Raw genomic sequence first — 27156 nt, forward strand, 5'->3', positions numbered from 1 at the left:
CCTTTAACTGGGTTGTTCTGTATATGAATAGTATAAGGATTGTAGCTTTGGATGTTTTCTCATAAAATGCAGAAAGTGATTCCCTTACAGTTACATTTGCTTGCTTATTTTCAACCTAATGATAAATAATGATTAAAATCTATTTCGATTTTTTATAGACAACTATTTCTACTAAGATTGTTTTTAACATAATCATGATAGAAAGAGATCGGAAGTTAGAGGATGACGATCCAATGCTAACAACTCACCTGCTCTCATTTCAGAGGGAGCAGTCCTACTTTGAACAGGTAGAGTACAGCTCCTCCCTGCAACCAGTCAGCCTTGTGTGTACAGAACCACGTAGTATGTCTGCAGCAATGCATGCTGGATGCAACTGTTTAATGACTTGAAGGAATTTAGCCTAAAGGGTATTCCTTGTTTTATTTTGGATTTAATGGCTCGGATAATTTTGTCAATTTATTGGGTAATTCTACAATCCTAAATTGGCCTTAAATGTGCTTTCAGTCAACACAGTATTAAAATGTGGAATGCATTTACCAATCCATTGTTTAATTAGAAGAGCCACATAATCCAAAGCTGAGACCTTTAGGAAGATCACTGAGTATTTTGCATTTAAACTTGTGCTTTTTCCATTCAGCACAAGCAGTGCCATGAGTTTAGCATTTTTTGTCCATAATTGGTACCCATAATTACTTACTTTTGCCATTTTGCACTCTCACACACACATGCACATCCTTTGTATACATACATATACATCCTCTCCCATCTCAGAATGTCTGTTCCTGTGAACGATACGGGAGAGTTTCAAACAATGCGTCGTCAGGGCAGTGAGCTCTTCCTTGAGGGGGCGCTGTCGCCCCCCTGTCAGAGGATGGGAGCCATGGTCGCCTTCCATAGTTTTGAACACTTCAAAAGGTGCCTTCACTTCTTTTTTTCATATAAATTGAGATTTTGATTAAATGGTTAATATAATGGAAGATGTGATCTGATCTGTGATTGTATTGTAGGTGTTTTGATGAAGTGATCGGCCGCTTTGCGGATCCGCTTTGTGAGAGTTCTCTGTTCTCTGATGGCTGTTCCACCTTCTGTGATGGGGAGAGCTGTAAGGTCAGAGTTAGGGGAAGAAACAAATAGGGACTTTGCCAGTGCTCTTTCCATTTAAAATTAGAGAAAATTACTGCATTTTAATCACAATCCAAACAAAGATATTGCATACATGCAACATGAGCAGTTAGATTATTTAATTTCAAAATTTTAAGCAAAAACATAATGGTCTGATTTTAGTTTTGTGAAACTATACTACATAGAACATATCTGCACAAAAAACAAAAACAGCAGATGGGCTGAATGAAAATGCAAATTCACTTTCTGCCAGCAGGTGGCACTTATGAAACAGTGGCAATAAAGCATTTGGTTGCCATTGTAAAGAAAGCAGCACTTTAATATGCCTTATACAGAGGCAAGATGAAAGAAAATACCATCTAAACTTTACTAAATCCCCTCAAAGATGCATTCATATAAGCTCAATTTTATTGCGATTCGTTTAACGTCTCAACCAACTTGAATTGTCACGTATTTGTATTGATTGTAAAAAGTCTAGGGCTGCATCATTACATCTCTAGAAACAAACATTAATATTTCACCCAAAAATAAAAAAAAAATGTCATCATTTACTCAGCCTCATGTCATACCAAACTTTAATTTTTCTATGAAACACAATATTCAGTTAATGGTTGATATCACTGTACATATGGTCTGTCTCTGTTTCAGAACATGAAGGAAAATCCCATCCACATCATCAATGTGTCAATCAAACAAGCAGACACTGAAGATGATGATGCTTTAGTCATAGATTTCACTGCCTTTGCTAATTCTAAAGTAAGTATGTTAAAATCTTGTTCTTTTAGCTGTATGTGCTGCTCCAGGACTTAACTCTCTTTGTGCCTCATTTCAGAAAACTCTGCTCTATGAGTATGGAATCAGAAGAATCACATTTTTAGTTGCACAAAAGGTGAATGCTCAGATACACAAATGACCATATATGTTGTCAATCAAAAAAGATTCAAATGAAAAATGCTAAAGTGATAAATCTTCCCCCTCAGCGGGAGTTCCCGAATACTTCACGTTCAGGGCCAGAGATGAAGTAAGTGATGAATCTGTTGATTCGGTCATTTAAAAATGTACATTGTAGAGTAACATCTGAACATTGTCCTTCTATTTCTCTTTAGTTCCATGAAGACAGAATCTACCGTAACCTGGAGCCTGCTCTGGCCTTCCAGCTTGAGCTGAATCGTATGCGTAACTTTGATCTGACGGCCGTTCCCTGTGCCCATCACAGGATGCAGCTGTACCTGGGTGCTGCTCGTGTGGAAGAGGGTGCAGAGGTCACAGATTATCGTTTCTTTATCAGAGCTATCATTCGCCACTCTGACCTCATCACCAAGGTAACCAATATTACTACTAGACAGTATGAAATATTATATTTAATAAAAATGAAGCTACGATATATTTAAAACCATGATTTTATTTTCACAGTCTTTTATTTTGTCGGTGTGAATATTTGGGTTAGAGCTCATGTGATTACATTAGTCTAACTGGACACCATCATAAATGCATGCATGAATAATCCTTGGCATAAATCCTAAAATATTTTACTATACTGAATATAATTTTTTTTTTTAACATATCTGTACACATAAATTAGTTTTGTTTATAGTACACTAGCATTTAAACTATGGGGTTAGAATTGTAAGATTTTTTGAAAAAACTTTTGAAAGAAGATTCATCAGCCATTACTGCAGCCTTGAGTGTCACACAGTCCACAAGAAATCATTCTGATATGCTGATTTGGTGCTAGAAGAAAGATTTATTAATATTAGTGTATTGTAAGATTTTTGTGAAAACTGTGATGCATATTTCTTTGTTGTAAAATGTGCATTTATATGAAATAGATTTTTTGCAACAATTTAAAAGTCTTTATTGTCACCTTTAATAAATTAAATGCATTCATGTGGAATAAAAGTATTAATTTTTATTTTAAAAAACCAAACAAAATAAAAAACTTACTGACCCCAAAGCTTTTAATGCTAGTTTATATATTGATGTACATTACGCCCCAAGTTGCTTTTAACTTACACTTGTTTCAGACTTGGCAATTAAAAGTCATTGACAATAGATAGTTAAAATTGTAATACTAATGCATTAATCTTAAATGTGAAACCAGAAATCTAAAGTTCTTATTTCATAAATTTTTTTTAAAAAAAATCCAAAAATGTGACGTAGGTTGTTGATGGGTATTTGTAGGGTATTTTTATATATGTCCTATATTTAAAAATGCGTTTCTGATTTTATTTTTTCACTCTTTCTATAGGAGGCCTCGTTTGAGTACCTGCAGAATGAGGGAGAGAGGCTGTTGCTGGAAGCGATGGATGAGCTTGAAGTGGCCTTCAGTAACATATCTGCTCGTACCGACTGCAATCACATCTTTCTCAATTTTGTACCCACTGTTATTATGGACCCCTCAAAGGTTAGATTCAAAAACATGAAACTCTTAAACGTATTTAATCATCGCTACTGCCAGTGTTCCTGAGCTGTATTGCTTGGTCTTCTTTCCTACAGATAGAGGAGTCCGTCCGCTCAATGGTGATGCGGTACGGTAGTCGTTTGTGGAAGTTGCGTGTTCTCCAGGCTGAGCTGAAGATCAACATCCGCCTCACCACCAATGGAGATGTCATTCCCATCCGCCTCTTCCTCACTAATGAGTCCGGCTACTATTTAGACATCAGCCTATACAAGGAGGTCACTGACCCCTCCACTGGACAGGTACAATCTACATTCACAGGATTATGATTATATATCACATGACACATTGGCATAACACAGAGTAGTCAAGGAGGAATAAATGTGTGAAGGAATTCCTTTTTCTTCTCTCAGTTATAGATTTCAAAGGTGCATAGACTGATATCTGACCCAGTTGTTTTTTGAGAGTCACTGCTAAAGTGCAGAACATTCAAAGGTCGAAAGTTCAGTGGTACATCAGCTCAGACTCAACAGCAGCTGCTTCATAGATCTGTTTATCAATATGCTTTTATACTCAGTAACATTTCTTCATCTGACTGTTTTCTTCTTACCAACACCAAAACTTTTCTTTTTATAGGGTGCAAGACTGCTAAATGAGTTCATGAGTGTAGTTTGAGTGTAGCTTGCACAAACAATAGCTAAATTCAGTGTTGAATATGTGCTTTCATCTCTATTTGTCTGTGCTCTAAAGTGCATTTGCATTTCCTCTTGCCAACTGAACCTGATTCACTACTGACTTCAGTGCCACACACATTAGCTTGGCCATCTAAAAATAGGAAAAAACACAATTTTTGATACTGTTATTGTCATGCTTTTTTTCCTGTTTGAACATGATCTTAACGGTTTCAGTCTTTCCCCCATTTAAGCAGATGAAAGCTGTACTTACATTACTGTAAACCAATAAAACTCCACTGAGTGAGACTTTGATGTCAAACAATTCTAGGCAGGCTAGAAATCAAATACTACATATTTTATTGGAATAGATTACCTCATAAGTTTTTGCTTTGCATATTGCTGTTGTAACAGTGCAACAAACTACTTAAAGGGATACTCCACCCCAAAATGAAAATTTTGTCATTAATCACTTAACCCCATGTCGTTCCAAACCCGTAAAAGCTTCGTTCCTTTTCAGAACACAATTTAAGATATTTTTGATGAAAACCGGGAGGCCTGTGACTGTCCCATAGACTGCCAAGCAAATAACAGTGTCAAGGTCCATAAAAGGTATGAAAATCGTCGTCAGAATACTCCATCTGCCATCAGACGTGCAATCTGGGTTATATGAAGCGACGGGAACACTTTTTGTAAGCGAAGAAAACAAAAATAACTTTATTTCTTTATTTCATAATTCCTTTGTCAAGGACTTTCATACCTTTTATGGACCTTGACACTGTTATTTATTTGGCAGTCTATGTCACAGGCCTCTAGGTTTTCATCCAAAATATCTTAAACTGTGTTCTGAAGACGAACAAAGCTTTTACGGGTTTGGAATGACATGGGGTTAAGTGATTAATGACTAAATTTTCATTTTGGGGTGGAGTATCCCTTTAACTCCACGGCCACCTATGTCCACAACAGTATCTGAAGACCCCATGGCTTCTCCATTTTTCTCGAATCTTTTCTCGATTTTTTTAAAATGCTTACTTACATCTGCAGATAATGTTCCAGTCATTTGGAGACAAGCAAGGTCCACTGCACGGCATGCTAATCAACACACCGTATGTCACAAAAGATCTACTGCAGGCCAAACGCTTCCAGGCTCAGACCCTTGGCACCACGTACGTCTATGACTTCCCTGAGATGTTCAGACAGGTGAGGTGATTCAGTGAACAGTGAACTTGTTCTCACTGTGATTGTGGCAGTCTTGTTTCTGGAATGTATTGTTGGATTGACATTAGCCCATTATCTTTGCGTTCTGTTGCCAGGCTTTGTTTAAGCTTTGGGGACCAGGAGACAGCTACCCTAAAGACGTGTTGATGTGTAATGAACTGGTCCTGGATTCTCAGGGAAGACTTGTGCAGATGAACAGACTACCAGGAGACAATGAGGTGCATCAATGAATTCCTATTCTATCCGAAACCCTATTCTTTTTAGGATTTTCTCTTGCACAGGAATAATTCTCTGTGGATCGTAGGAGAATGCTTTTTCATCAATCAGAATTATGGAACTTGTTTACATTTTAATAATTTACCTTGTAAAGAAAAGATGATAAATGTAAATAACTTTTCCGCAACAATGAAGTAAATGGATGAGCTCTGTGCAAGTCACTTGTTTGTCCTCCCTTTCCAGATTGGCATGGTGGCTTTCCGCATGAAAATGAAGACTCCAGAGTACCCAGAGGGCCGAGATATCATTGTGATCTGTAATGATATTACCCATATGATTGGCTCATTCGGGCCCCAGGAGGATGAGCTTTTTTTACGGGCATCTGAGCTGGCCAGAGCAGAGGGGATTCCACGTATCTACATCGCAGCCAATAGTGGAGCTCGAATCGGCCTGGCGGAGGAGATCCGCCACATGTTTCAAGTGGCTTGGATTGACCCAGATGACCCTTATAAGGTGACTGAATGCTTAATGTGCGGTCAAATTTACCGTTGCTTGGCTGGGGTGTTTCATGTTAATATCACTAATGTTTTTGCATCTTTATAAAATCCAACCACCACTGACTCTTGGGTTTTTTCATTTTATAAATCATATTTGATGCATGCTTGCTTTGTTTTCCCAGCTTTTGTTCAAGTCTATTATTCTGTTTTGCCCATGCAGGGTTTTAAGTACCTATATCTGACACCTCAGGACTACACTCGCATCAGTTCCTCTAATTCTGTCCACTGTCACCATGTAGAGGAGGGAGGCGAGTCCAGGTAAGCCTACTGGCTTCAGTATACACAGAAAGAACTATACCCAAACACCTCTCTCTCATCGGCTCATATCTGTTCAAATAATGTCTCAGGTACATCATCACAGACATCATAGGGAAGGAAGAGGGTCTTGGAGTGGAGAATCTGAGGGGTTCTGGCACCATAGCTGGAGAAACTTCTCAGGCTTATAAGGAAGTCATCACCATAAGCATGGTAAGATCTAACATCTACCCATAATCTCATCAAACAATTTACAGTGTGCCAGGAACAAAATGCCAATATATAATATATTATCTATGTTTTGGTCATCTAGTAATCATTCTGTGTTCCTCTAGGTCACATGTCGTGCTATAGGAATTGGTGCGTATCTGGTACGTCTAGGACAAAGAGTAATTCAAGTGGAAAACTCCCATATCATCCTGACTGGGGCTGGGGCACTAAACAAGGTGTGGAATTTGACATCTGCAGTCACACCTTAAAATGTGTCATGAAAAAAAATAATGAATATGAATAAAAAGTGTCATGTTTATGTGGGCTGTTTCTCATTTATTCTTGAGAATAGATGAAACCACTTTAATTCAGTGATTTAATTCTTGACTTCTGTATTTCTTTATAGGTGCTGGGTCGTGAAGTCTACACCTCCAATAACCAGCTGGGAGGGGTTCAGATCATGCACAACAATGGAGTGACACACAGCATTGTGCCAGATGACTTTGAAGGGGTGCTAACTATACTGCAGTGGCTATCCTACATGCCAAAGGTAGTCTGTTCACAGATACTGCAGGGTGAATCTCAAAACAAACAAACAAAAAAACATGCCTAGTTCATATTTATACCCAAAATAATAATAATAAAAAACAGAAATCATGATTTAGAATTATATGCAAATGCAGCTTGTAATGTAATTTATATATATATATATATTTATTTATTTTTTTTCCTTCAGATTTACGGTAATGAAAGTTGGATGGTGAATGGGTTTAATCTAGGTTGAATTTTTATGCCAGTAAATAAATCAGTTATACACTGTATATATTAGGGATGGTAAGATTCACAGATTCGCATCGGCATGAAAGTTAATGATGCGATGCAGCATAAAAAAGTGTGCATCGGATACAAGTTGCCATTTGTATCCCGATGCATCATTTCTAACATATTTGCATCAGGAAAAAAACTTTAAAATATATATATATTGTCCAGTTATGATCTTGACAGGCTTTAGATGTAATCTTTAGCACGACTTTAAGTAGTTAGTAGTTTAGTCCAAATGACAAAAGGGCAAAGGTGTTTTTGTGTTTGATTAAATTAACATCAAACCCTACTTGTGTTTGCTGTTATAATTTAGAGCAATCAAAGTCCTGTCCCAATAATGCCTTCTACTGATCCAGTTGAGAGGGAGATTGATTTTGTTCCCACAAAAGCCCCCTATGACCCTCGCTGGCTGCTGTGTGGACGACCCCATCCCAGTAAGAATCCTATTATCCACACAATCTGTTATGAACAAGACATACTCCCGAGCTGTCTGCATGGGAGCTCAGGATGATACTGCAAGCTCAGCCTTTCTTTGAATCTGTGTTGATAGCTGTGAAGGGAGCATGGCAGAGTGGGTTCTTTGACCATGGTACATTTATGGAGGTGATGGCTACCTGGGCACAGACTGTGGTGGTGGGTAGAGCCAGGTAAGAGACAGAGCATTAAGTGACAAACATTTGATTCAACTGAATATTCTGAGCTGAGTGAGACTGTGAATGTCCTACAGGCTTGGTGGGATTCCTCTTGGTGTCATTGCCGTCGAGACCCGCACAGTTGAGGTTACCATTCCAGCAGATCCAGCCAACTTAGACTCAGAGGCCAAGGTCAGAGTCCTGCCACTGTGACCGTTTTAGGCCCTGACCGTGGTTCCCTTAAGTGTTCTCTGTGTTTGCTGTTAGCGTGTCCCAGTTATTCTTATCAGCATGCACTTAATGTGTCTTTTCTGCCTCAGATCTATCAGCAGGCTGGTCAAGTGTGGTACCCAGATTCGGCGTATAAAACCGCTCAGGCTATTGAAGATTTCAACAGGGAGAAACTTCCACTTATGGTGTTTGCGAACTGGAGAGGCTTCTCTGGAGGCATGAAAGGTATATAGCTGGTTTTCATATAAGACTTTGCATTTTAATGTACCTGTTCAAATGTTTTTATTTTATTTATTTATTTTATTCACCAGGGATGCATTAAACTGATCAAAAGTGACAGTTTCGTTGTCTGTTTCAAATAAATGAGGATCTTTTGGCATTTCTATTCATCAAAGAATGCTATCATGGTTTTCACAAACATATTAAGCAGCACGGTTGTTTTCATCATTGATAATAATAAGAAATGTTTCTTAGGCACCAAATCAGCATATTAGAATGATTTCTGAAGGATCATGTGACACTGAAGACTGGAGTACTGACTACTGAAAATTCAGTTTTGCCATCACAGAAATTAATTACATTTTAAAATATATTCATATAGAAAGCTGTTATAACTGTATTTACGGTGTGCATGTAAACTTCTTTAAGGAACATTTATGAAGTGTGTCTGCAAAGTTTTAAGAGTGTTTCTTTCGAGTTTCAACATGGATGCTCTGTGTGTCAGATATGTATGACCAGGTGCTAAAGTTTGGCTCTTACATCGTGGATGCCCTGCGAGAGTTCAGCCAGCCGGTACTGGTTTACATCCCTCCCCACGCTGAGCTGAGAGGAGGATCGTGGGTTGTGATCGACCCCACTATAAACCTTCAGCACATGGAGCTCTATGCAGATCGAGAAAGCAGGTGAGCATGTCGATACAGCTTCCCTTCACTACTCTGCTAAATCTTTTACCCATTGATCTGATTTGATCGTTCACCTCAATTTCTCTTCAGAGGGGGTGTTCTAGAGGCCGAGGGCACAGTAGAGATAAAGTTCAGAAAGAAAGACCTGCTAAAGGCCATGCAAAGGATTGATGCTGTGTATTCCCGTCTGGCTGAGCAGCTAAGTATAGCAATTAATCTCACTTGAACACAAATTTCCTCGCTGGCCCAGGGAATGTTTACCTGCATGTGACACACTGTTTACTGTGGTACTCCACGCAGGCAACCCGGAGTTAACAAGCCCGGAGCGTAAAGACTTGGAGGCCAAACTGAAGTCTAGAGAGGAGTTCCTTCTTCCCATCTACCACCAGGTGGCGGTGCAGTTTGTGGACCTTCATGACACTCCAGGAAGGATGCAGGAAAAGAGTGTCATCATGGTATAAACAAAAGAAATATTAGGAACATAAGGCTCCATTTGTCCATGGAAGACATCTACCAGTTTTAAAGTGTGGCCTTTCTGTTTTTTCACCTAATCAAATGTTTTCAGGACATCCTGGACTGGAAGAACGCTAGGTCATTCTTTTACTGGCGTCTGAGGAGACTGCTGTTGGAGGAGGTGGTGAAGGGGGAGATCATGAAGGCCAACCAGGACCTGAGCAACGGCCACATACAGTCCATGTTACGCCGCTGGTTTGTGGAGAAAGAAGGGACTGTAAAAGTAAGGAAACCTAATTCATGTAAACTGAAGATTTCTGTTTTTCTCTCTTACTGAAGTCGACAATTTGTAACACAAATTCAGCTTAGGATCTGACATGATTTGCCAAGAAGAAAACAACAGCTCTTGTTAAAGACTATTAAAAGTAGTATCTGGTGAAGCTGCAATAAAATATAAATGTGTTGCCTCTGGAACTAACATTTCTAAAACTTAACCTGAAATAAAAATTAAAGATTCATTTTAAAATTTAAATGAAAATGGAAAACATGCAAATAAAAGTTCATTCAAAATATTAATAAGTACTGTAATAAATATTACTAAAATAACATTGGTGGGCAGTGTAGTCGAGCTTTGCTAGCTAACTTGACTATGATGAAGCTGATATTTATCCCATGTGAATTAATTGTTTGATAATTGGATCTTTCAGGCGTATCTGTGGGACAATAACAAAGTGGTGGTCGAGTGGCTGGAAAGCCATCTGTCACAGCAGGATGGAACATGTTCAGTCATCAGAGAGAACATTAAATACTTAAAGAGGGACTACGCTCTCAAACACATCCGCAGGTAATTTTCTCCCCTCGGATAGGTATTTAATTTTTTTTTTTTTTTTTTTTTTTTTTTTCTCATGGATGCAATAGCACACACTGCTGTAAAATACAGTTGTTTGGGATCGGTAAAAAAAAATGTAAGTATCTTATGTTTACCAAGGCTACATTTATTTGGTAAGAATTACAGTAAAAACTGTAATACTGTAAAATATTATTGCAATTGAAAAGAGATTTTTACTATTTTAAAATGTAATTTATTTGTGTGAAGGAATAATTCAAAGCTGAATTTCAGCAGCTATTGGTGCTCAAGAAACATTATCAATGTTTCAAACAGTTATGCTGCGTAATATTTGTGATAAATTGATACATTTTTTTTTAAGGATTCTTTGATAAACAAAGCTGAAATTAATTTAAAATGTAGTTGTTTGTATAACTATGGTACTTTTGATCAATTTAATGTCACTACAGAATAAAAGTATAAAGTACTTTTAGAAAAAAATCCCCCAAATGACCCCAAACCTCAAAAAAAAAAAAAAAAAAAACACTACAAAGCCAAAGCTTTGCATCCACCACTATTTCTGGTTTTCCGTTTCTCAAATCTGTTTAATAACAACAATTGAGCTTTAAGTCAGGTTTAGCACAAACACAATGACCAGCAAACGGGCATTGGTTGTATAAGCAAACCTATTTAAAACTTGTCCTGCATGTTATGTTTAGTTTAGTCCAAGCCAACCCAGACGTGACCATGGACTGCATCATCCAGATGGCACAGAACATCACTCCCTCACAGAGAGCCAAAGTCTGCCACCTGCTGGCCACCATGGACAACTCGACCACCAGCTGACCACATCCATACCATCGAAAGAAACCTACAGAGAGATGGTAGTCAAGTGCTATTATTAATTAATAGTGCTTTAAAAGTCTAATTTAAAAGAAAAAGAAAAAAGGACACTTTTGGTTGGTTCTTTGGATCAACACATCGGTCAGTAGCCTTAAACGCACAATTTTAAATGTCCAGCAATCACATAGTCCTCCTACTCATCTTACTGTACACAGTTGCTGTTAGTGTGACTCACAGTGATCATGTTAGGATGGACATTTCTCAGCGGAGCACCAGAGCGTTTCTTTAAACTCGCTCTCAAGACAGGGAAATTAGTATGCAGTGTTTATCTGTTCACATTTGTGCCTTTGTGTCCTTTCTGTGGAAATAACCGACTGATGAATGTACAATGAGTGGACAAGACTGAATATTAGATGGTTTTAGGGAATCACCGATGCTTGGAGCGCACATTCATGCTGTGTAGCACTTCCTCAGGAATATATGCAACATTAATTGAGAAGAACAAACTATTAAATCTCTATAGTTAGAGTGAAGTAACAGTATTACACCTAAATACAATCACTGTGTAGATATCAGGGTATTTCTTGATGATAACTTACAGTAGTTATGAACAAACATTGCATTGCAAAATACTGTAATGCTTGCAGAATTGTTAACGTAAATTCAAACTGTCATGAAGTTCATTTATCTGTTCATATTGAATGTACATTAATCTGCTTGGTGTTAAATATATCACATAATAATGAAGTAGTTATATATCAGGGCCACTTTATATTTTAATGGCTTGAACTTTGGTTGTTTGTATAGTTTGTTTCACATGACTGCAGGTAATTCTTCTGTTCATATGAATGCAGCTATACTGTATGTGCTGGTTCTATGAATGGATAAATATGTGTACTGTACTCAGCTGCTGATTCTGATTAAAGAAGACTTCTTGATCAGATGTAATGCGTTTAATCGAGTTTGTGTGCTTTTAGGACGTGCAAGTCAGATTAATACTAGAGCCAAAGTGCCTGACTTTGTCCACTTTATCAGGCAAGATTTATAATTATGCATTAAATAATCCGTGTTTTCATCTTGGTGAGTTTGTGGTGATTTATCCAATTCATAATTATCTTGATCTTAGAAATACAGATGGGTCGACATTTTGTTCAGTTGTGTATATACAGTATTTACTTTGTTTTTGCCAAATTATTCTAGCCACACTCTATGCAGGGTGGCATTTCATTTATGTAATATCACTAATATTACTTCAGGTAAATGCCACCCTGCAGTGGTCCAGTCTTTTCAGATGAAAGTAAATTTTGCATTTCATTTGGAAATCAAGGTCCCAGAGTCTGGAGGAAAAGTGGAGGGGCACAGAATCCAAGCTGCTTGAAGTCCAGTGTGAAGTGTCCATAGTCTGTGATGATTCGGGGTGCCGTGTCATCTGCTTTTGTTGGTCTACGGTGCTTTATCAAGTCTAAAATCAATGCAGCCGTCTACCAGGAGATTTTAGAGTACTTCATGCTTCCTTCTGCTGACAAGCTTTTTGGAGATGCTGATTTCATTCCACAGCAGGACTTAGCACCTGCCCACAGTGCCAAAACCACTTCCAAGTGGTTTGCTGACCATGATATTACTGTGCTTGATTGGCCAGCCAACATGCCTGACCTGAACCCCATGTGGAATCTATGGGGTGTTGTCAAGAAGAAGATAAGTAACATCTGACCAAATAATACAGACGAGCTGAAGGCTGCTATCAAAGCAACCTGGGCTTCAATAACACCTCAGCAGTGCCACAGGCTGATCGCCTCCATGCCACGCCACATTGAAGCAGCAATTCATGCAGAAGGAGCCCCAATCAAGTATTGAGTGCATAATTAGACCCACTTTGGAGATCTTGAACATTTCTGTTTTGTAAATCTTTTTTTGATTGATCTTTGAGAAAATATTCTAATCTTTTGAGATGCTGAATTTTTAAATTTTTCTAAGCTGTAAGTTGTAACCATCAGAATCAAAACAAAACAAAAAAACTCTTTAAATATTTAAGTTTGTGTGCAATGAATCTAGAATATAGGAGTTTGCTTTTTTGAGTAAATTTACAAAAAAATAAAGAGCTTTTCCATGATTCAAATTTTTTGAGATGCACCTGTAGTTGAAAACATTTGAAATTTAGAAAAGTATTAAAATTTGATAAGTTTCATTAGTAAAGTGATTGAACGATTTACTGTTGTTATTACATTTTAGATAGGGTAATCTGTAACCTATTACATTTCCAAAGTAACCTTCCCAACACTGCTCATGAATATGCATATGCAGCTAAAAAAGAAAGTCATTAAGAATTAAAAGCCAGTTAAATGAATACATCTTTGAATCTGAATCTGAAATTTTATTGCGTGCATTCAAAATATTTAGATATGTACAATAAAAACGATTCATGTCACCATTTCAGCTCTTTGCATAAATATAAATAATAAACAAACATTAAAGAGCAGATACAGTGTCTATCACAGTACAACAAAAGACACACAACTACAGTTACAAGGCTAACAGTTACATGGACAAAATGATGTCTTTTATGGTACAGAAAAAAGCTTGGCACACCCAAAATCACAATTCCCATAATTTGATCTTTCTTCCTTAAGTGTTGTGTTAACTTACAATTTGCATTAGGCATATAATAACAACACTGTAGTTTGTATGATTACGTTCGGCCACAATGCCAGTATCTGCACTGGACTGCGCTGTTAGAGGAAATCTTTAAACTCCTTATCAATCATACTCTCTCACCATGCAAATTCTCTAAAAAACAAAAAACAATTACTGATTTGGTCCCTTCAAACACATTGCATTTAATGCAATTAATACAGTCAATGCAAATGACACCTTTGAATACTGTGACGTCACCATAAATGCTACTCATTTCAGTTCAGGATATCGTAATGCTTTCTATCTGATGTTGAAATAATTTAGCAAAACGTTTTTGGCTGCCTTGGAAGAAATCTGTATTGCAGGATGTTTTTTGGAGTCTGACACACCACGAAGGCTAGGATTGAAAGCTTTAAAGATGGTCCTGGGAAGTAAAGCTCAGTTTGTTGAATTTCTTGCGAGTGCAATTAAAGCAAAACGATAGGCTTTGTTCCTCCTTGTGTGTTCATGTACTGGTTAGAAAAGGCATCCACAGCCGAGTATGAAGAGTAGAGGCCTGTCACCTGCAGGTCTGGGTAAGGCAGTCCTCCTGCATTGGACACAGGTGTGACATTGCCAGTGTCCAGGTCACAGTCAGACAGCCGAAGTGGGGAGTTACTGAGTGTACCTAACGCCTCCAGGTTAAAGCTGTCATCCTTCATCTCCTCCCACAGGTTTCCTGCAATCAGAAGAGGAGAACCGTGTTAGATATCAGCTTAGAAACAAACAAACATTCTGTGGCTTTCAATATTTTAATATCAGTTGATTATTAACATAGTAACCTTGCCAGGTGAAGTCCATAATACTTGGGTCCAGTGCGTCCACCTCTGAATTCACGTCAGTGTGAATCGTGTAGAAGTCGCTGTGCTGCTTGTTTGTCAGGTCGGGGATGGTGTGGAGAGGGGGTGTCTGAGCAGGAGCAGGGGAGGCCGGAGCCAAGCGAGACTGATTCTGGAGCTGCAGTTGAAGGTGCTGATGCATGGGGAGGCACTGTAGAGAGAGAGTGACCACTGGTTGGGGCTGCATCTGCGCTGGTATTGGGAGGGTCGGTCCTGGTGGGCAGCTGGGCAAGCGAGTCATGCCAGTCTCAATGGACTTTTGTCTGCAGCTCTCCGGTCTGTCTGTAATGAGTTTGTCTAATTCATCTGGTAAAAGAAAAAGTACCAAAACAGGACAATATTAATGTCTACAGTTACTTTTCTGCTCTAGTATCTGTACTACTTCATCTTATGCTTTGCATAGTGATACTATGAATATTGTTGGTTCTTGTATGATAAAATGGCTGTCTGGCTCCTCATCTCCTCAAGTCGCTTTAGATTAAAGTATCTGATAAATGACTGAAGCCTGGAATACACTACATTAATCTTTATCAGAGTTTGGCCCCGTTTTACAGTGTGGAAGTCGAGTTAATGCTAGTTTCGTCAGATTTTGTGCAGTAGGGTTTGAGTGATTTCTGTGGATTTTGTGATGTTGTGTTTTGGGTTTAGTATTGTGTTTTTTGGGGGGATATTAAGTTTTTTTGGGATTTTTTAGTTAATATTAGAACGCATTGCAATTTCATTTGTCATGTGTCTTCCTAGAAACAAGGTGTGTATTTCTGCATGAGTTTGCTTTGTTCTGAGTGACTTTAACCAGCCTTAAATGTAAGAAAATTCACTGCTGTGATGCTAGAGTGTTGTGGGTGGTTGTCAGAGCAAAGATGTCAATCAAAGATTAAACTCAGTTTCATAGCACTATAATAGTCAACGATTTGAGACCTGGATTGGCCATGCTGCGACGGATGGCTGGGAGATCTTTGCGTTTCCATTTCCGCATCTCTTCCTCCATTTTATCAATCTTTGCAGGATTGAGTGCCCAAAGACAGCCCTTTCTGGAGGAACCACTCATCTTGTTCTCCACCTTCTCGAAGCACTTGTTCAAGGACAAGTTGTGGCGTACAGAATTTTTCCATCCATCAGGTGCTGTCTGAGAAGCACAGAAATCGACAGTACAGTATACTGTAAGTAAGATTTATTTGAATCCATGGTGTGTCGGCTTAGTCCATCTATTCGCCCGGCATTCTTTCGCATAACCTCCTCACCTTGAAATAAGGGAAGTGCTCTTTCATAAAGCTGTAGATCTCACTAACAGGAAGGCTGCCTGTTTTGCTGTTCTTCAAAGCCATGGCAATCAGACAGCTGAGAAAAGATATCAAACATAGTCAACTTGAGATACATAAAATCTTGTTCCCTTTCCAGAGAATCATAATGTTTTTCAGAGGCTGTCACAGTGAACATTATTTCACCTGTAGGAGTAGATGGGTTTAGGAAAAGTCTTGGGCTGCAAGTCCTGGTTGTGAGCAGTTATTCGAGGTTGAGGAAATAGACTCTGGCTGTTGTAGCTACCATAAATCCCACTGGGAGAACACTAAATAGAATGTAACAGAAATGGTGTCTTGATATATAATATTACTACTTTGAACAGTCTTCACAAATAATCCCAATTACTGAACCAACCTGTTGGTTTGCCTGAGTGAAAGTGAGAACTTGTTGAGGGGCGGTCTGGTACATTGATGCGGCACACGGAAACCCAGGGGAAAACTGGGGCATCTACAAAAACAACACAGAATACATCTATAAACACAAGATTATTGTAGCTCTATTACAAATGGTTGTTAAGTTCTGAATTGGTTGTATATGTATTATATAATTGTTTGAAATCTGAAACATCACTCACGCTACTGATGGCCAGAGGGCTGTGCTGCATTTCACTCTGTAGATGAATCGCAGATCCTGCTCCTCCTGCTACCGTCATGCTATTCAGCTGAGCTGAAAGTTTCAGCAAAGTGTTATTTAGGGATTCAGTCCACTACTGTTAAAGGGTTAGTTCACCCAAAAATCCAAATTCTGTCATTAATTACTCACCCTCATGTCGTTCCAAATGAGTAAGATCTTTGTTCATCTTGGGTACACAAATTAAGATATTTTTGATGGAATCCGAGAGCTCTCTGACCCTCCATAGACAGCAAGAATACTACCACGATCAACGCACAGAAACGTAGCAAGGACATCGGTAAATAGTCCATGTGACATCAGGGGTTCAACCGTAATTTTTACAGGCTACGATAATACTTTTTGTGCACAAAGAAAACAATAACATAATTTATTCAGCAACTATTCTCCCCGAGTTACGTACCCCAGAACGTAGAAAGCGCACGCATTCTTTGCGCACAAAAAGTATTCTCATAGCTTCGTAAAATTACAGTTGAACCCATGATGTCACATGGACTATTTTACCGATTTCCTTGCTACGCTTCTGTGTGTTGATCGTGGTAGTACCCTTGCTGTCTATGGAGGGTCAGAAAGCTCTCGGATTCCATCAAAAATATCTTAATTTGTGTTCCGAAGATGAACGAAGGTCTTACGCATTTGGAACGACATGAGGGTGAGTAATTAGTAACATAATTTAATTTTTTTTTATTTTTTATATATATTCATTAAAAAAAAAACTGGATCAAAGAATAATCTACAGGTTTATTATGTATTTCTAAATATACACACACATGCATGTATATATTTAAGAAAAATGTTATGTTCATACATCAAATATATTTATATATAATATAAATTATATGAATATAAATATATACATGTTAATATTTTCAAAACATATGCTGTGTATGTGTGTCATTATATATGCATAATAAATATACACAGTATACGCACACATATTATGTAAACAAAAAACTTTTATTTTGGATGCGATTGATCGTGAGTAATCATTTGAAAGCACTTCTTAAGACATAAAAATTAAAAAAAACAAATAAATATGGATGCAAATAAATAACAGCCTTTAATTAAAGGCTAAGATATCCAGTTTGATGTCTGAGATGCTGTTGTATGAATTCCGATTTTTTTAACTCAATCCATTGTAACCATACACAGTCTATAAAGCTCCTGACCTGTCTGCCGCTCCAGCAGTGTGTTCTGAGCAGAACTGGAAAAATCGGGTCGTCCAGATCCTATCTGCTGCAGTCGGGGAACATCCACAGAGGTGAGCCAGGACAGGGACTGAAGATCGCCAGGCAGCTCGTCCTTCAGCTGCGAAGGGTCTGTAGTCAGGAGTCTACAAAAACACAGTATAGCTCTCAGTACTAAAGCACAAATATGAATTTGATATGAAAAAATAGAACTGTGCAGACAATTGCACTTTTGTCAATTCAATATGTTACATTCGTATTATTTTTGGCCTGCATAAACTAATTCTATTCTTTTCTCTTTTAACAGGTTTTCTTGTAAATAGCTAAACAATAAAGTCTATTTGTAAATCTGTTGTTTGGGGACGGAAATAAAAATACTCTCACCCTCTGATCTAATCCAGTGCAGGGAGAATTATTTACTCGGCCATTTCTTCATTTGGACTAAGCATCAAGAAAGCAGAGAAACTCTCTTGTATTCTCTCCAGACTTCACTAAACACTCGCTATTCAGTCCAATAATTGGGGTCGCTATGACAACCCTCACTTTTCAGTTATTTTGTGTGTCTGGACACTTCAGTGCCCCCCTCTCCATTAAACCAACCTCTAACAGTGGTCAGGTGACTACCGCCTTCTTCACTGTCATTGGCTGAATCATATGTAAACAACCCATGAGATCATTTGAAACATGGGTATGTGGCACACGTTGCCTGCAACAGTTGGTCCAGCCCCATTGAAAAATGATCACCTATTGTGTCCCAAACGACAAATCTGCACAGCGGCACGTGGCTCTATTGTTTCCCCCCCAGACCCTTCCTTGATTGTCTTTACCGTTTTTTTTTTAACCAACCCCTTGCATTAATCTACTGGAATGACAGGCCTCACACAACAGAGAAAAATAGGATGCCATCTGTTTCCCTGTCCCTTTCCACCCAACCCCTGTCCCCTTCTGCCCCATCCCCCCCGCCTGGAGGCATCAGACAGTACCTAAGGGGGGTAGCTGGGAGGGGGTCGCTGAAGGAGGTGGAGGTCAAGCCACACTGCACACACAGTCTGCCACCTGAATAAATTACAGCATTGAAGGAAGAACTTGGGGACATGGCCTTGAGCACCCTGATTGCTCTGGTTTGGAGCTTCTGAAAAATGATCCTTTTCACACACACACACACACACACACACACTTGCTAGCATGAAACCTTAGACACCGAACATGTCAACACTACACTGTTAAATGTCTTCCTAATGCCTATCCACATAAAGACATGAAAAAGACACCGTGAAGGGCATGGGACAGTTGAACACAAGTTCTGCTTCTTATTGATGAGCGTTAATCAGTCTTTTTTTGGTTGAGTGTAAACATTTAATGGAATTAAAATTTATTTCTCTGCCCTCTCATTTTGTAGCTGATTTTTATTTTTTCTTTCAAACATTGATTTCATCATTAATATAACTCTCTATTAATTTTGTAAGCCAATATTAACTTATATTACTTAAGTATAATTTAACACTCATAAATTAAAGACTGATTAGTTGCCACAAGAACTGTTAAACTCCCTCGTGTTGTGTGTTGAATATTATATATTTTATTTAAATAATAACACCTATTTGATATAGATTTTATTTTTTATTTAAATATTCTATATAGAAAATATTTTATCTTATACTATTGCATAAAAATTATATTCAGTTTGTAGAATCCTTCACACAAAGCCTGTGAAAACGGATCTGAAACTGATTTTGACCGACAGTTGCTGCCAAGAAGAGCATCCACTTGTTGTGTTGCCAGACAATAGCTGTACTGTAACATCAGAAGCACATTCACATTTAGTTTTAGAAAATGTTGTCTTACACCGCAGGTCTGAGATTGATGCACAGATATAATAAAGGAAAAGAATAATAATGGTATTCGTTATAGTACTGACTCAAAACCCGTATTTCAGTAATTGGAAGGAGACGGGGCTTGATTTTGGAAAGAATTCATAACATGCCACATAAACTCAAATTTTGGATTGTCAAGAAAAGGGGGCCTACATCATTGTACTTATTAGCATTTCTGAAGTCTAATTGTAAACCCAGCTGTGTATTGTACAGTTTACGGTCATTAGTGTGCAGTTATACAAGTGGAAGAAAAAATGATTTTATTTGCTCAGTGATGCAAACCATTACGTGTCCCACAGAAAGGCGGAGGCGGGCGCACACAGTCACGGTTTATCACAGCTCAAGTCGCCCTCGTTTACATTCTAATTGGGAGCCACTTCTCCTTGGTGACCCGTGGGGGCCCCCGCCAAGGTCCTCAATCCCTCCGTGTGCCGACAGCGGCCGCGTAAACAGAGCTGATGCTTTCTGACAGATCCATTCAGAGCAAAGATGATGTATTCTCTCGCTCCTTTCTTTTTTTTTTCACAAACCCCAATTCCCTGCCTCTCAGCACACACCTTTATTTTACAGAACAGGGAAGGTGGAGATTGTATTAAGATTAGCAGCGCTCTTCTTCTTCCCGAAATTATCTTTTTATTCTTTAATCTGGTTCAAAAGCAGTGGGCTCAGCCATCAAAGTAAATCACCCCCTACCTGTAGTCTTGTGCGGAGGTGTGGTGACTCTGTACAGGGTTTTCATGAATTCCTGACATCCTGCTTGTTATTCCACTTTCAATCATCTTCTGGCAGATTAAACGCAAGTAAATGAACCATGCAAAGCAGAGAGGAAAAAAAGGGAATTTTAGAAATGCGCAAATACACTTAGTAAAAAAGTGTGACTATTTAAATAAATAATAAAAAAGGTTACACATTATTTTAAGGTGTCCTTGTTACAGTGTAATTATACATTAAAGTACTGAGTTATTATTATTAACTACATGTACTTACTATATGGTTAGGATTAGGGTTTGTCTTAGGGTTACTTGCATGTAATTATGCATAATTAATTGTCATTATAATAGTAAGTACATGTAACATGCGTAACAAGGACACCTTAAAATAAAGTAAGCTATTACAAAAAACAATCTGACATGACATCGCGACATAAGAACAAATTCGTTTGAAAATATTAATAAAGTAGGAAGCCACCAACAAAAATTTGAGACACAACTGGGTGAGCAAGAAACAAAAATGTGTTGTGATATTTGTTTTGTTGACTAAACGGAGATCATCAGACGTCTTCAGTTACCTGTCAGTCAGCTCGCGCGTCTCAATATTTCATATGAGTAATACTTAATTTAACCAAAAAAAGTTTGGTATTTTTTAAAAATAGACGCAGAACTTTTTGCAGTTGTCTAGAAAACACCAGCTAGTAAATAAAGTCAGATATTGATGTCATTTAAGCAGGTGCGCATCCTCTTGGCTTATTTAAAAAATAACGATAATAGAAACATGAAATAAACCGCGTCTTACCTGTTAATGCCGCAGTTGTTCTGCGGTGTAGAAAATCTTGGATAACGAGAGGAAAGCTCTACTGTTGGTCGGGGCACTTGTTGTCCCGCAAGAAAAAAAACCGTTTTTTAAATTTCCCTCGTCTGTGCGGTTCTCTCGGGACGGTCATGCGCACTGCGTGAAGAAGAGAGGAGGGGTCCGAGCGCTGACTGACAGCTGCTGCCTTGCCTCCACAATCACCTAAATTATCCGTCAGAGCATCTCACCTGCTTCCCAATGCTTTTGTTTAATCAAAACGTTCTTTCCTCAGAGATGTACGTTTTTTTCTCTCCGTGTTTTCTTTGTGCAGTATGCTAGCACACAGGTGCGCAACTTCTTATCCCCCTCATAAAAAAAAAAAAAAAAAAAAAAAAACCGAAACGGAAAAGTTTAAACAAAACCCTCTGTTTCAACTGGAAGCTTTGTTTTAGAAACTAAACTCGGATAAACGAATATTAGGCTAACGAGACCAACTGTAACTAACCGAGCAGTGATGTGCACGTCACCCGGTAGCCATGGGCAACACAAAATAACACAAATAAGTTCTTGATGTTATTCACCTATTTAAAAGTAGAACCGTTATTTTTATACAGGTCTACGTTAGATAAAGACACATCCTCTCCGTGCGGGTCTGTGAGATGTTCTGTCCTGGTAAGAGCAGTATTTCAGAGTTCTGGTCTTGGTTTTTAACCGCTTTTGAACCCGCGTCCTTTTTTGCTTCTCTGCGGCGGGAAACCCGCGCTGAGGGGCGCGCTGGCTGGGCTTGACATTTTACACACATACGACAGACTCGGAAGAGCAAGCAGAGGGTTTAAAGGCCCTCCTGTGAATTAAATACGAAAGGCAGAAGATAATGTTATTGACCGCACACAAAGTGTGTTTTAAATCCGTTTGCTGTCATATATTTGGACACTTTATAGGCTATTAGTTACTTAATCTATGCTGAGTGCAACAAATGAACTACGTGCAGATGTATAATTACTTCATACTGCTGCTTATAACTACAGGTATGATTACTGTAATTAATAATTGAAAGATTAACGTCAGGAAACGTTTTGAATTTTGAAATATAGGTTTCAGATATCCGGCCGGTGACGTTAATTGACTTGAACCACATGGGACACTACAGATGGAAGTCACAATCAATGCGCACTTGCAACGGACAAAAAAGACGCTCCTACAGAAGAGAAGAGCGCTGGGTCCTAAAGCCCGAGTGTACTGTGCTACTTTCAGCCTCAGCCACTGCACGCACTGTTTGTCAAGCTTGTAATGTGAAGGGAAGGATAATGTAAACATAGCCTAAGCATGTCAGCTGAAAGTTACTTTGTCATACGAAGTAATTTTAGATTAAACAGGACGTTCCAAGACGCATCACACATGGTTTTATTTTAGTGAAATGAATAGTTTAGTTAATGCATAAAGCATTGTTCTAGTGTGTATTTTAAGTGTAGAACCCTAATGGTATTTTGCTCTTTGTTTATTAGACGTGGTTTAAAGAAAGGTCAGTTCTGGGAGTCACTTCTTCTGTTTTATGTAGTTTGTACGTCTGTTTATTTTAAGAAGCAAAGCAGAATTAGTGACTCAAATCAATTAGACTTATTATCATTATTTCTTCATCAATATTTTTCTACTTTTTAAAAGTTGCATGTACATGCAACTTGACTTATGACTTTATATAATACAAGTGTATTTACTTTTGTGTGTATAAACTAAGCGCTTAAGGTTTAGGCAATTTCCTCTTTATATTGTTAACCAAAACTGTCATCTTGCATTTACCTGAAGCTTATCACCAGTTTTAAGATTGTCTTTTGACAAATAAAGCTATATGATTGCCGAACAGAAGTCACAACTCTGTTTCACACCTCAGATCGAGCTGTTTTGATTTTGATATTGTTTTAACCCAGTACTTGTAGAGTGAGGTCATTCTTCATCTGTTTTCATTGTTTCTTTCTGTTTCCTAGACTAATGAGAGACCCTGAGTGACCTTTTGGACCGCTGTCTCCCAGACTGAACCCAGGACGACACAGGACCACAGCAGAGGAAGCCTAAAGCATTGTCTCAAGAAGATCTGTCTTTGATGGGTCAGAGGGTTCATTAGGAAGCCTTCAAGAAGGTTTAGTGACCACATGGTCAACAGTAGCAACGATGATGGTTCTGCTGAGACAAATATGGTTGTGTGAGAAGGAAGCATCTGAAAAATGTTAGCAACAGGTTTTGTGCCCAAAAAGAAAAAAGTATGTTTGTCTTCAATGGAACACACACACACACACACACACACACACAAACAAACAAACAAACAAACTTTTATTCCTAAACAACTTTATCATTTCTTTTTGACTTTCATTGTTTAGAGAGAGAGAGAAAACCCTTAGACATTTTTCAAAACATATTTTTTGTGTTCCACAAAAGATGAAATTAATTTAGGTTTTGAATGACATGAGTAATGAGATGACACAAGTTTTATTTTTGGGTGAACTATCCCTTAGCCCTGTAAAGCCTGACATATTAAATAATAGTCTGATTTTTTTCTCTCTCTCGAATGAAAGGGTTTTAGACAATTATAATGTTTTTTGGTGAGTTTTGGTTAGTCAAATGACACATGGCATGTAGTTGGTTGTGTACAACAAGTTTTTCAGGGACAATTGCATATCAATTATGATACAGTATAGGCTTTATAGGGCTAAGCTACATGAATGAGGTGAGGAAAGACTTTAAAACACTTAAGGTAATGTTGCAAAATTCAATACATTTGCTTGTGTTAAACGTGATTAAGCTTTACAACCTAATTCATAATATTAATACAACTCAATCTGTATGGCAACATCACTGACTAGCAAAAATGCAATAGCCCTACATAGAAAACATTTGTAACTCTCAAATCAATTGACTGAGGGCCCTTGTGTTAGTGGTCACCTCCTATTCTTCCATTTCTTTTCTGACCTTTAAAGTTCCAGTTCAAACACTACGTCTTGGGGGTCACCAATCAGGTCACCTCTTGACACTAGTCTTGACCTTTGGTCATTTCAGCAGGGCATGGCTGATCTAAACTCTGACAGGGAGAGTGAATGAAAGCTTTCTTCTCTCTGTTATTCATTCAACACCTCCAAAAACGACTGGTTGTCCCACTTGGCTCATGTCAAAACGGTTGTCTTTTGGTTGATTTGTTTGAAGATGCCTTGGGTAACCTGAGTGAAAAAGCAGTTTAGGAACACTACCAGTGGCACGAGGAGAGTATCTTTAAATTGCAAAGCCATTACAAATTTTCATAGATAAGTCTGTAAGCTTTAATTGTATATTTATTAATTAATTACAATGCAAATGAAATTTAAACCAAGGAAAACAATCAAAGAATATGATATCTACTGTTATGTAGAATGCTAATCTTTTCTATTTACTGTTTTTTTTCTAGCTCTTACTGCTCATCGAGAATCCCACAGTAAAAGAACCGATGAAACATAGCTAATACTAAGAAAAGAGCCCATGAAAACGAGAGAGCGAGGTGGGATTTTCGGTGGGAACGCGGCAAAGCCGGTGTTATAATACACCCTTATTCTCCGCTTGGAATCTCTAATGGGAAAATCAAGTGCTGTGACTCCTGTATAATAGGATTTGCCGGGTCTCGTGCTGCATCAGGGCCCAGTGGGCAGCACAAAGCCTGTTAAGGCTGGACAAGCATTACTAGAAGGGGTGGGGGTGGAGGGGGGACGGGCCTGTGGTGTAAGGGGCGAAGGTAGCCTTGACAACAGAGGTTGTGAATGGGACAACTTTTAATATGACTGGATAGATGGGTGTGTAGTCCTACCTTTACAGTGCAATGGACTTGTTGTTTGCAATAGATACAGAACTATAAGGCCATTTGATGAGAGCAAACAATTATTTAGAACAAGTTTAAAGCAATATTCTGTGCTCAACGTAAATGTATAGTTCACCCTTCTGTGAAACGCAAAAGAAGATATTTTGAAAAATGTTGCATAAATTTCCATTCTACAAAATGGATTATTTGTGGATTATTTGTGACCCTGAACCACAAAACCAGTCATAAGGGTACATATTTCTAAATTGATAGTTAAACATTTACTGAATAAATAAGCTTTCCATTGATGTATGGTTCGTTAGGATAGGACAATATTTGGCCGAGATACAACTATTTGAAAATCAGGAATCTGAGGGTGCAAAAAAAAAAAAAAAAAACTAAATATTGAGAAAATCACCTTTAAAGCTGTCCAAATGAGGTCCATGGCAATGCATATTACTAATCAAAAAAATAAGTTTTAATATATTTACAGTAGGAAATATCTTAATGGAATATATACTTATTATCATAATTATTTGTGGCATAATAGAAAAATCCATCATTTTGACCCAAGCTACAAATATACCCGTGCTACTTAAAACTGGTTTTGTGGTGCAGGGTCACAATTTTTGTTCCACAGAAGGAAAGGAAGTCAGTCATACAGGTTTGGAATGACATGAGGGTGAGTAAATGATGACATAATTTTCATTTTTGGGCAAACTATGCCTTCAAACTCAGTCAACTGCATTTGTCAACTAATTATTTATTACCAGAAAATTTCATCTCCACTTGTCCCTCTTTTTCTTTAAAAATGTGTGAATCTGGTTTACAGTGAGGCTATTACATTGTAAGTAAATGGGCTGATGCATTATTGTTAATAAATTCTGCTTTGAAATTCTTACAGATTAGGCCCATTCACTTCCATTTTAAATGCATCACTGCAACTAATGTCTTTATTTATTCATTCCTTCCTTCATTAATTCATTCATTTGTTCGTTAAATGTTGGATAGGTTGCTAATGATTGAGCTTATCTGTATCGAACAGTGACTATTCATTTAGTAAGGGTCAAGTTCATAACCTGCTCGTAATAGATAATAAAAGCTGACAAGAAAGTTCAAGTGCACTCCAGTGGAAACTGGCCTCACATGTCACCATGTTGAAATTAGCAAGAGTGACACTGAACATCACATGCTTGTGAAGCTTGACACAGTATATCTCACACACTTGAGATTCAAGAAACTCAATCTTTTCTGCTAGATTATTTGGGTCATTAGTAGAGCGAAAAGAGACACCAGTCAATCGTCTCAAGCATGAGTCAGATAACAAAGACAAAGGGAAAATAAGGTTGGGCTTCGTAGTCATCACTGTTTAAGACCTCTTTCAGTCTAGTCCATCTGAGAACCACATGTAGTGATCGTTCATGGGCCCTGCTAAATTTCAGGACAAGCTGTGATTGAATGGCTAACATATGCTGGTTGAGTCCTGAGCCAGCTGGCTTCAAGTGGCCAAGAGCTCGGAGGAAGACATGCCGTCTGCCCCGATGACAACTTTATTGAGCGTCTCTCTCAAACTCACTGATGGTTAATTAGCCATTAATCTATCTCCCTAATCAAAGATCAGAAACAGGAGCCACTCTGTTGTAATGTTTGGTTTTACCGTAGCAGAGGTAGAGAACTGGGGGAGGGTTGATATCCATGGATTGTGTTTCTGTATCTTTGTGTTACACCCAGCGCAGTGGTAGACACCTAGGTAAGCACTGAATAAGATCTCTGGTTCTCTGAACCCCCTCCTGACTGGGCCATGAATCATTAAATACCCAGGTCTTGCAACCAGAACATGGGACATTAGTGTGGAGAGCACAGTTATAATAGATGGTCATCCTCTTTGAGCCACCTTAGTTTGAACTGCTCGCAAGCCGTGTTAGAAAAACGGAATGCACTTTTGATGAGTTTTTGGAGAAAATTCTGAATCAAG

At 38.3% G+C, this 27156-nt stretch overlaps 2 protein-coding genes across 6 annotated transcripts in view; one reads left to right on the forward strand and one right to left on the reverse strand.

The window, feature by feature from the left end:
* Positions 1-12431, forward strand: part of LOC109092869 (acetyl-CoA carboxylase) — a 32354-nt gene extending 19923 nt beyond the window's left edge. The window contains 27 exon segments of the mRNA XM_042723589.1: positions 264-287; positions 772-915; positions 1008-1107; positions 1771-1878; positions 1955-2011; positions 2103-2112; positions 2115-2143; positions 2229-2444; positions 3371-3526; positions 3619-3822; positions 5236-5391; positions 5505-5627; positions 5869-6138; positions 6343-6440; positions 6530-6650; positions 6773-6883; positions 7054-7197; positions 7783-7903; positions 8020-8116; positions 8197-8293; positions 8422-8557; positions 9057-9234; positions 9325-9437; positions 9535-9689; positions 9800-9970; positions 10395-10531; positions 11233-12431. Of these exon segments, the coding sequence (XP_042579523.1) occupies positions 264-287; positions 772-915; positions 1008-1107; positions 1771-1878; positions 1955-2011; positions 2103-2112; positions 2115-2143; positions 2229-2444; positions 3371-3526; positions 3619-3822; positions 5236-5391; positions 5505-5627; positions 5869-6138; positions 6343-6440; positions 6530-6650; positions 6773-6883; positions 7054-7197; positions 7783-7903; positions 8020-8116; positions 8197-8293; positions 8422-8557; positions 9057-9234; positions 9325-9437; positions 9535-9689; positions 9800-9970; positions 10395-10531; positions 11233-11359 (3403 nt within the window). The 3' untranslated portion in view covers positions 11360-12431.
* A 1297-nt stretch (positions 12432-13728) lies between these two features.
* On the reverse strand, positions 13729-22052 carry LOC109093475 (forkhead box protein N4-like). Of its 5 annotated transcripts, none has more exons than XM_019107217.2 (11): positions 21371-22052; positions 20552-20637; positions 18968-19040; positions 17967-18130; positions 16742-16833; positions 16522-16614; positions 16311-16432; positions 16107-16203; positions 15784-15991; positions 14809-15171; positions 13729-14705 (listed from the first exon to the last, which is right to left on the reverse strand). In XM_019107217.2, exons 2-11 carry the CDS (start codon positions 20595-20597, stop codon positions 14455-14457), a joined length of 1509 nt encoding a protein of 502 aa, XP_018962762.2. In that variant the 5' UTR covers positions 20598-20637; positions 21371-22052; the 3' UTR covers positions 13729-14454. The 5 variants fall into 5 exon arrangements, with proteins under 5 accessions (XP_018962762.2, XP_018962761.2, XP_018962763.2 ...); XM_019107216.2 differs by having other exon boundaries at positions 20552-20640; XM_019107218.2 differs by lacking the exon at positions 18968-19040 and having other exon boundaries at positions 20552-20640; positions 21371-22051.
* Between the last annotated feature and the right edge of the window lie 5104 nt (positions 22053-27156).

Source organism: Cyprinus carpio, chromosome B5 (assembly GCF_018340385.1).
Source record: "Cyprinus carpio isolate SPL01 chromosome B5, ASM1834038v1, whole genome shotgun sequence".
Taxonomy (NCBI): Eukaryota; Metazoa; Chordata; class Actinopteri; order Cypriniformes; family Cyprinidae; genus Cyprinus; species Cyprinus carpio.

Excerpts from the sequence above, each read along its gene's own strand:
- LOC109093475 (XM_042723596.1), bottom strand. The coding sequence starts at position 20,637 with ATGATTGAAAGTGGAATAACAAGCAGGATGTCAGGAATTCATGAAAAC. Across the intron at positions 16,204-16,310 it reads AAACCCATCTACTCCTACAG|CTGTCTGATTGCCATGGCTT; the intron begins GTGAAATAATGT and ends ATCTTTTCTCAG. Across the intron at positions 15,992-16,106 it reads AGCACTTCCCTTATTTCAAG|ACAGCACCTGATGGATGGAA; the intron begins GTGAGGAGGTTA and ends TGTGCTTCTCAG.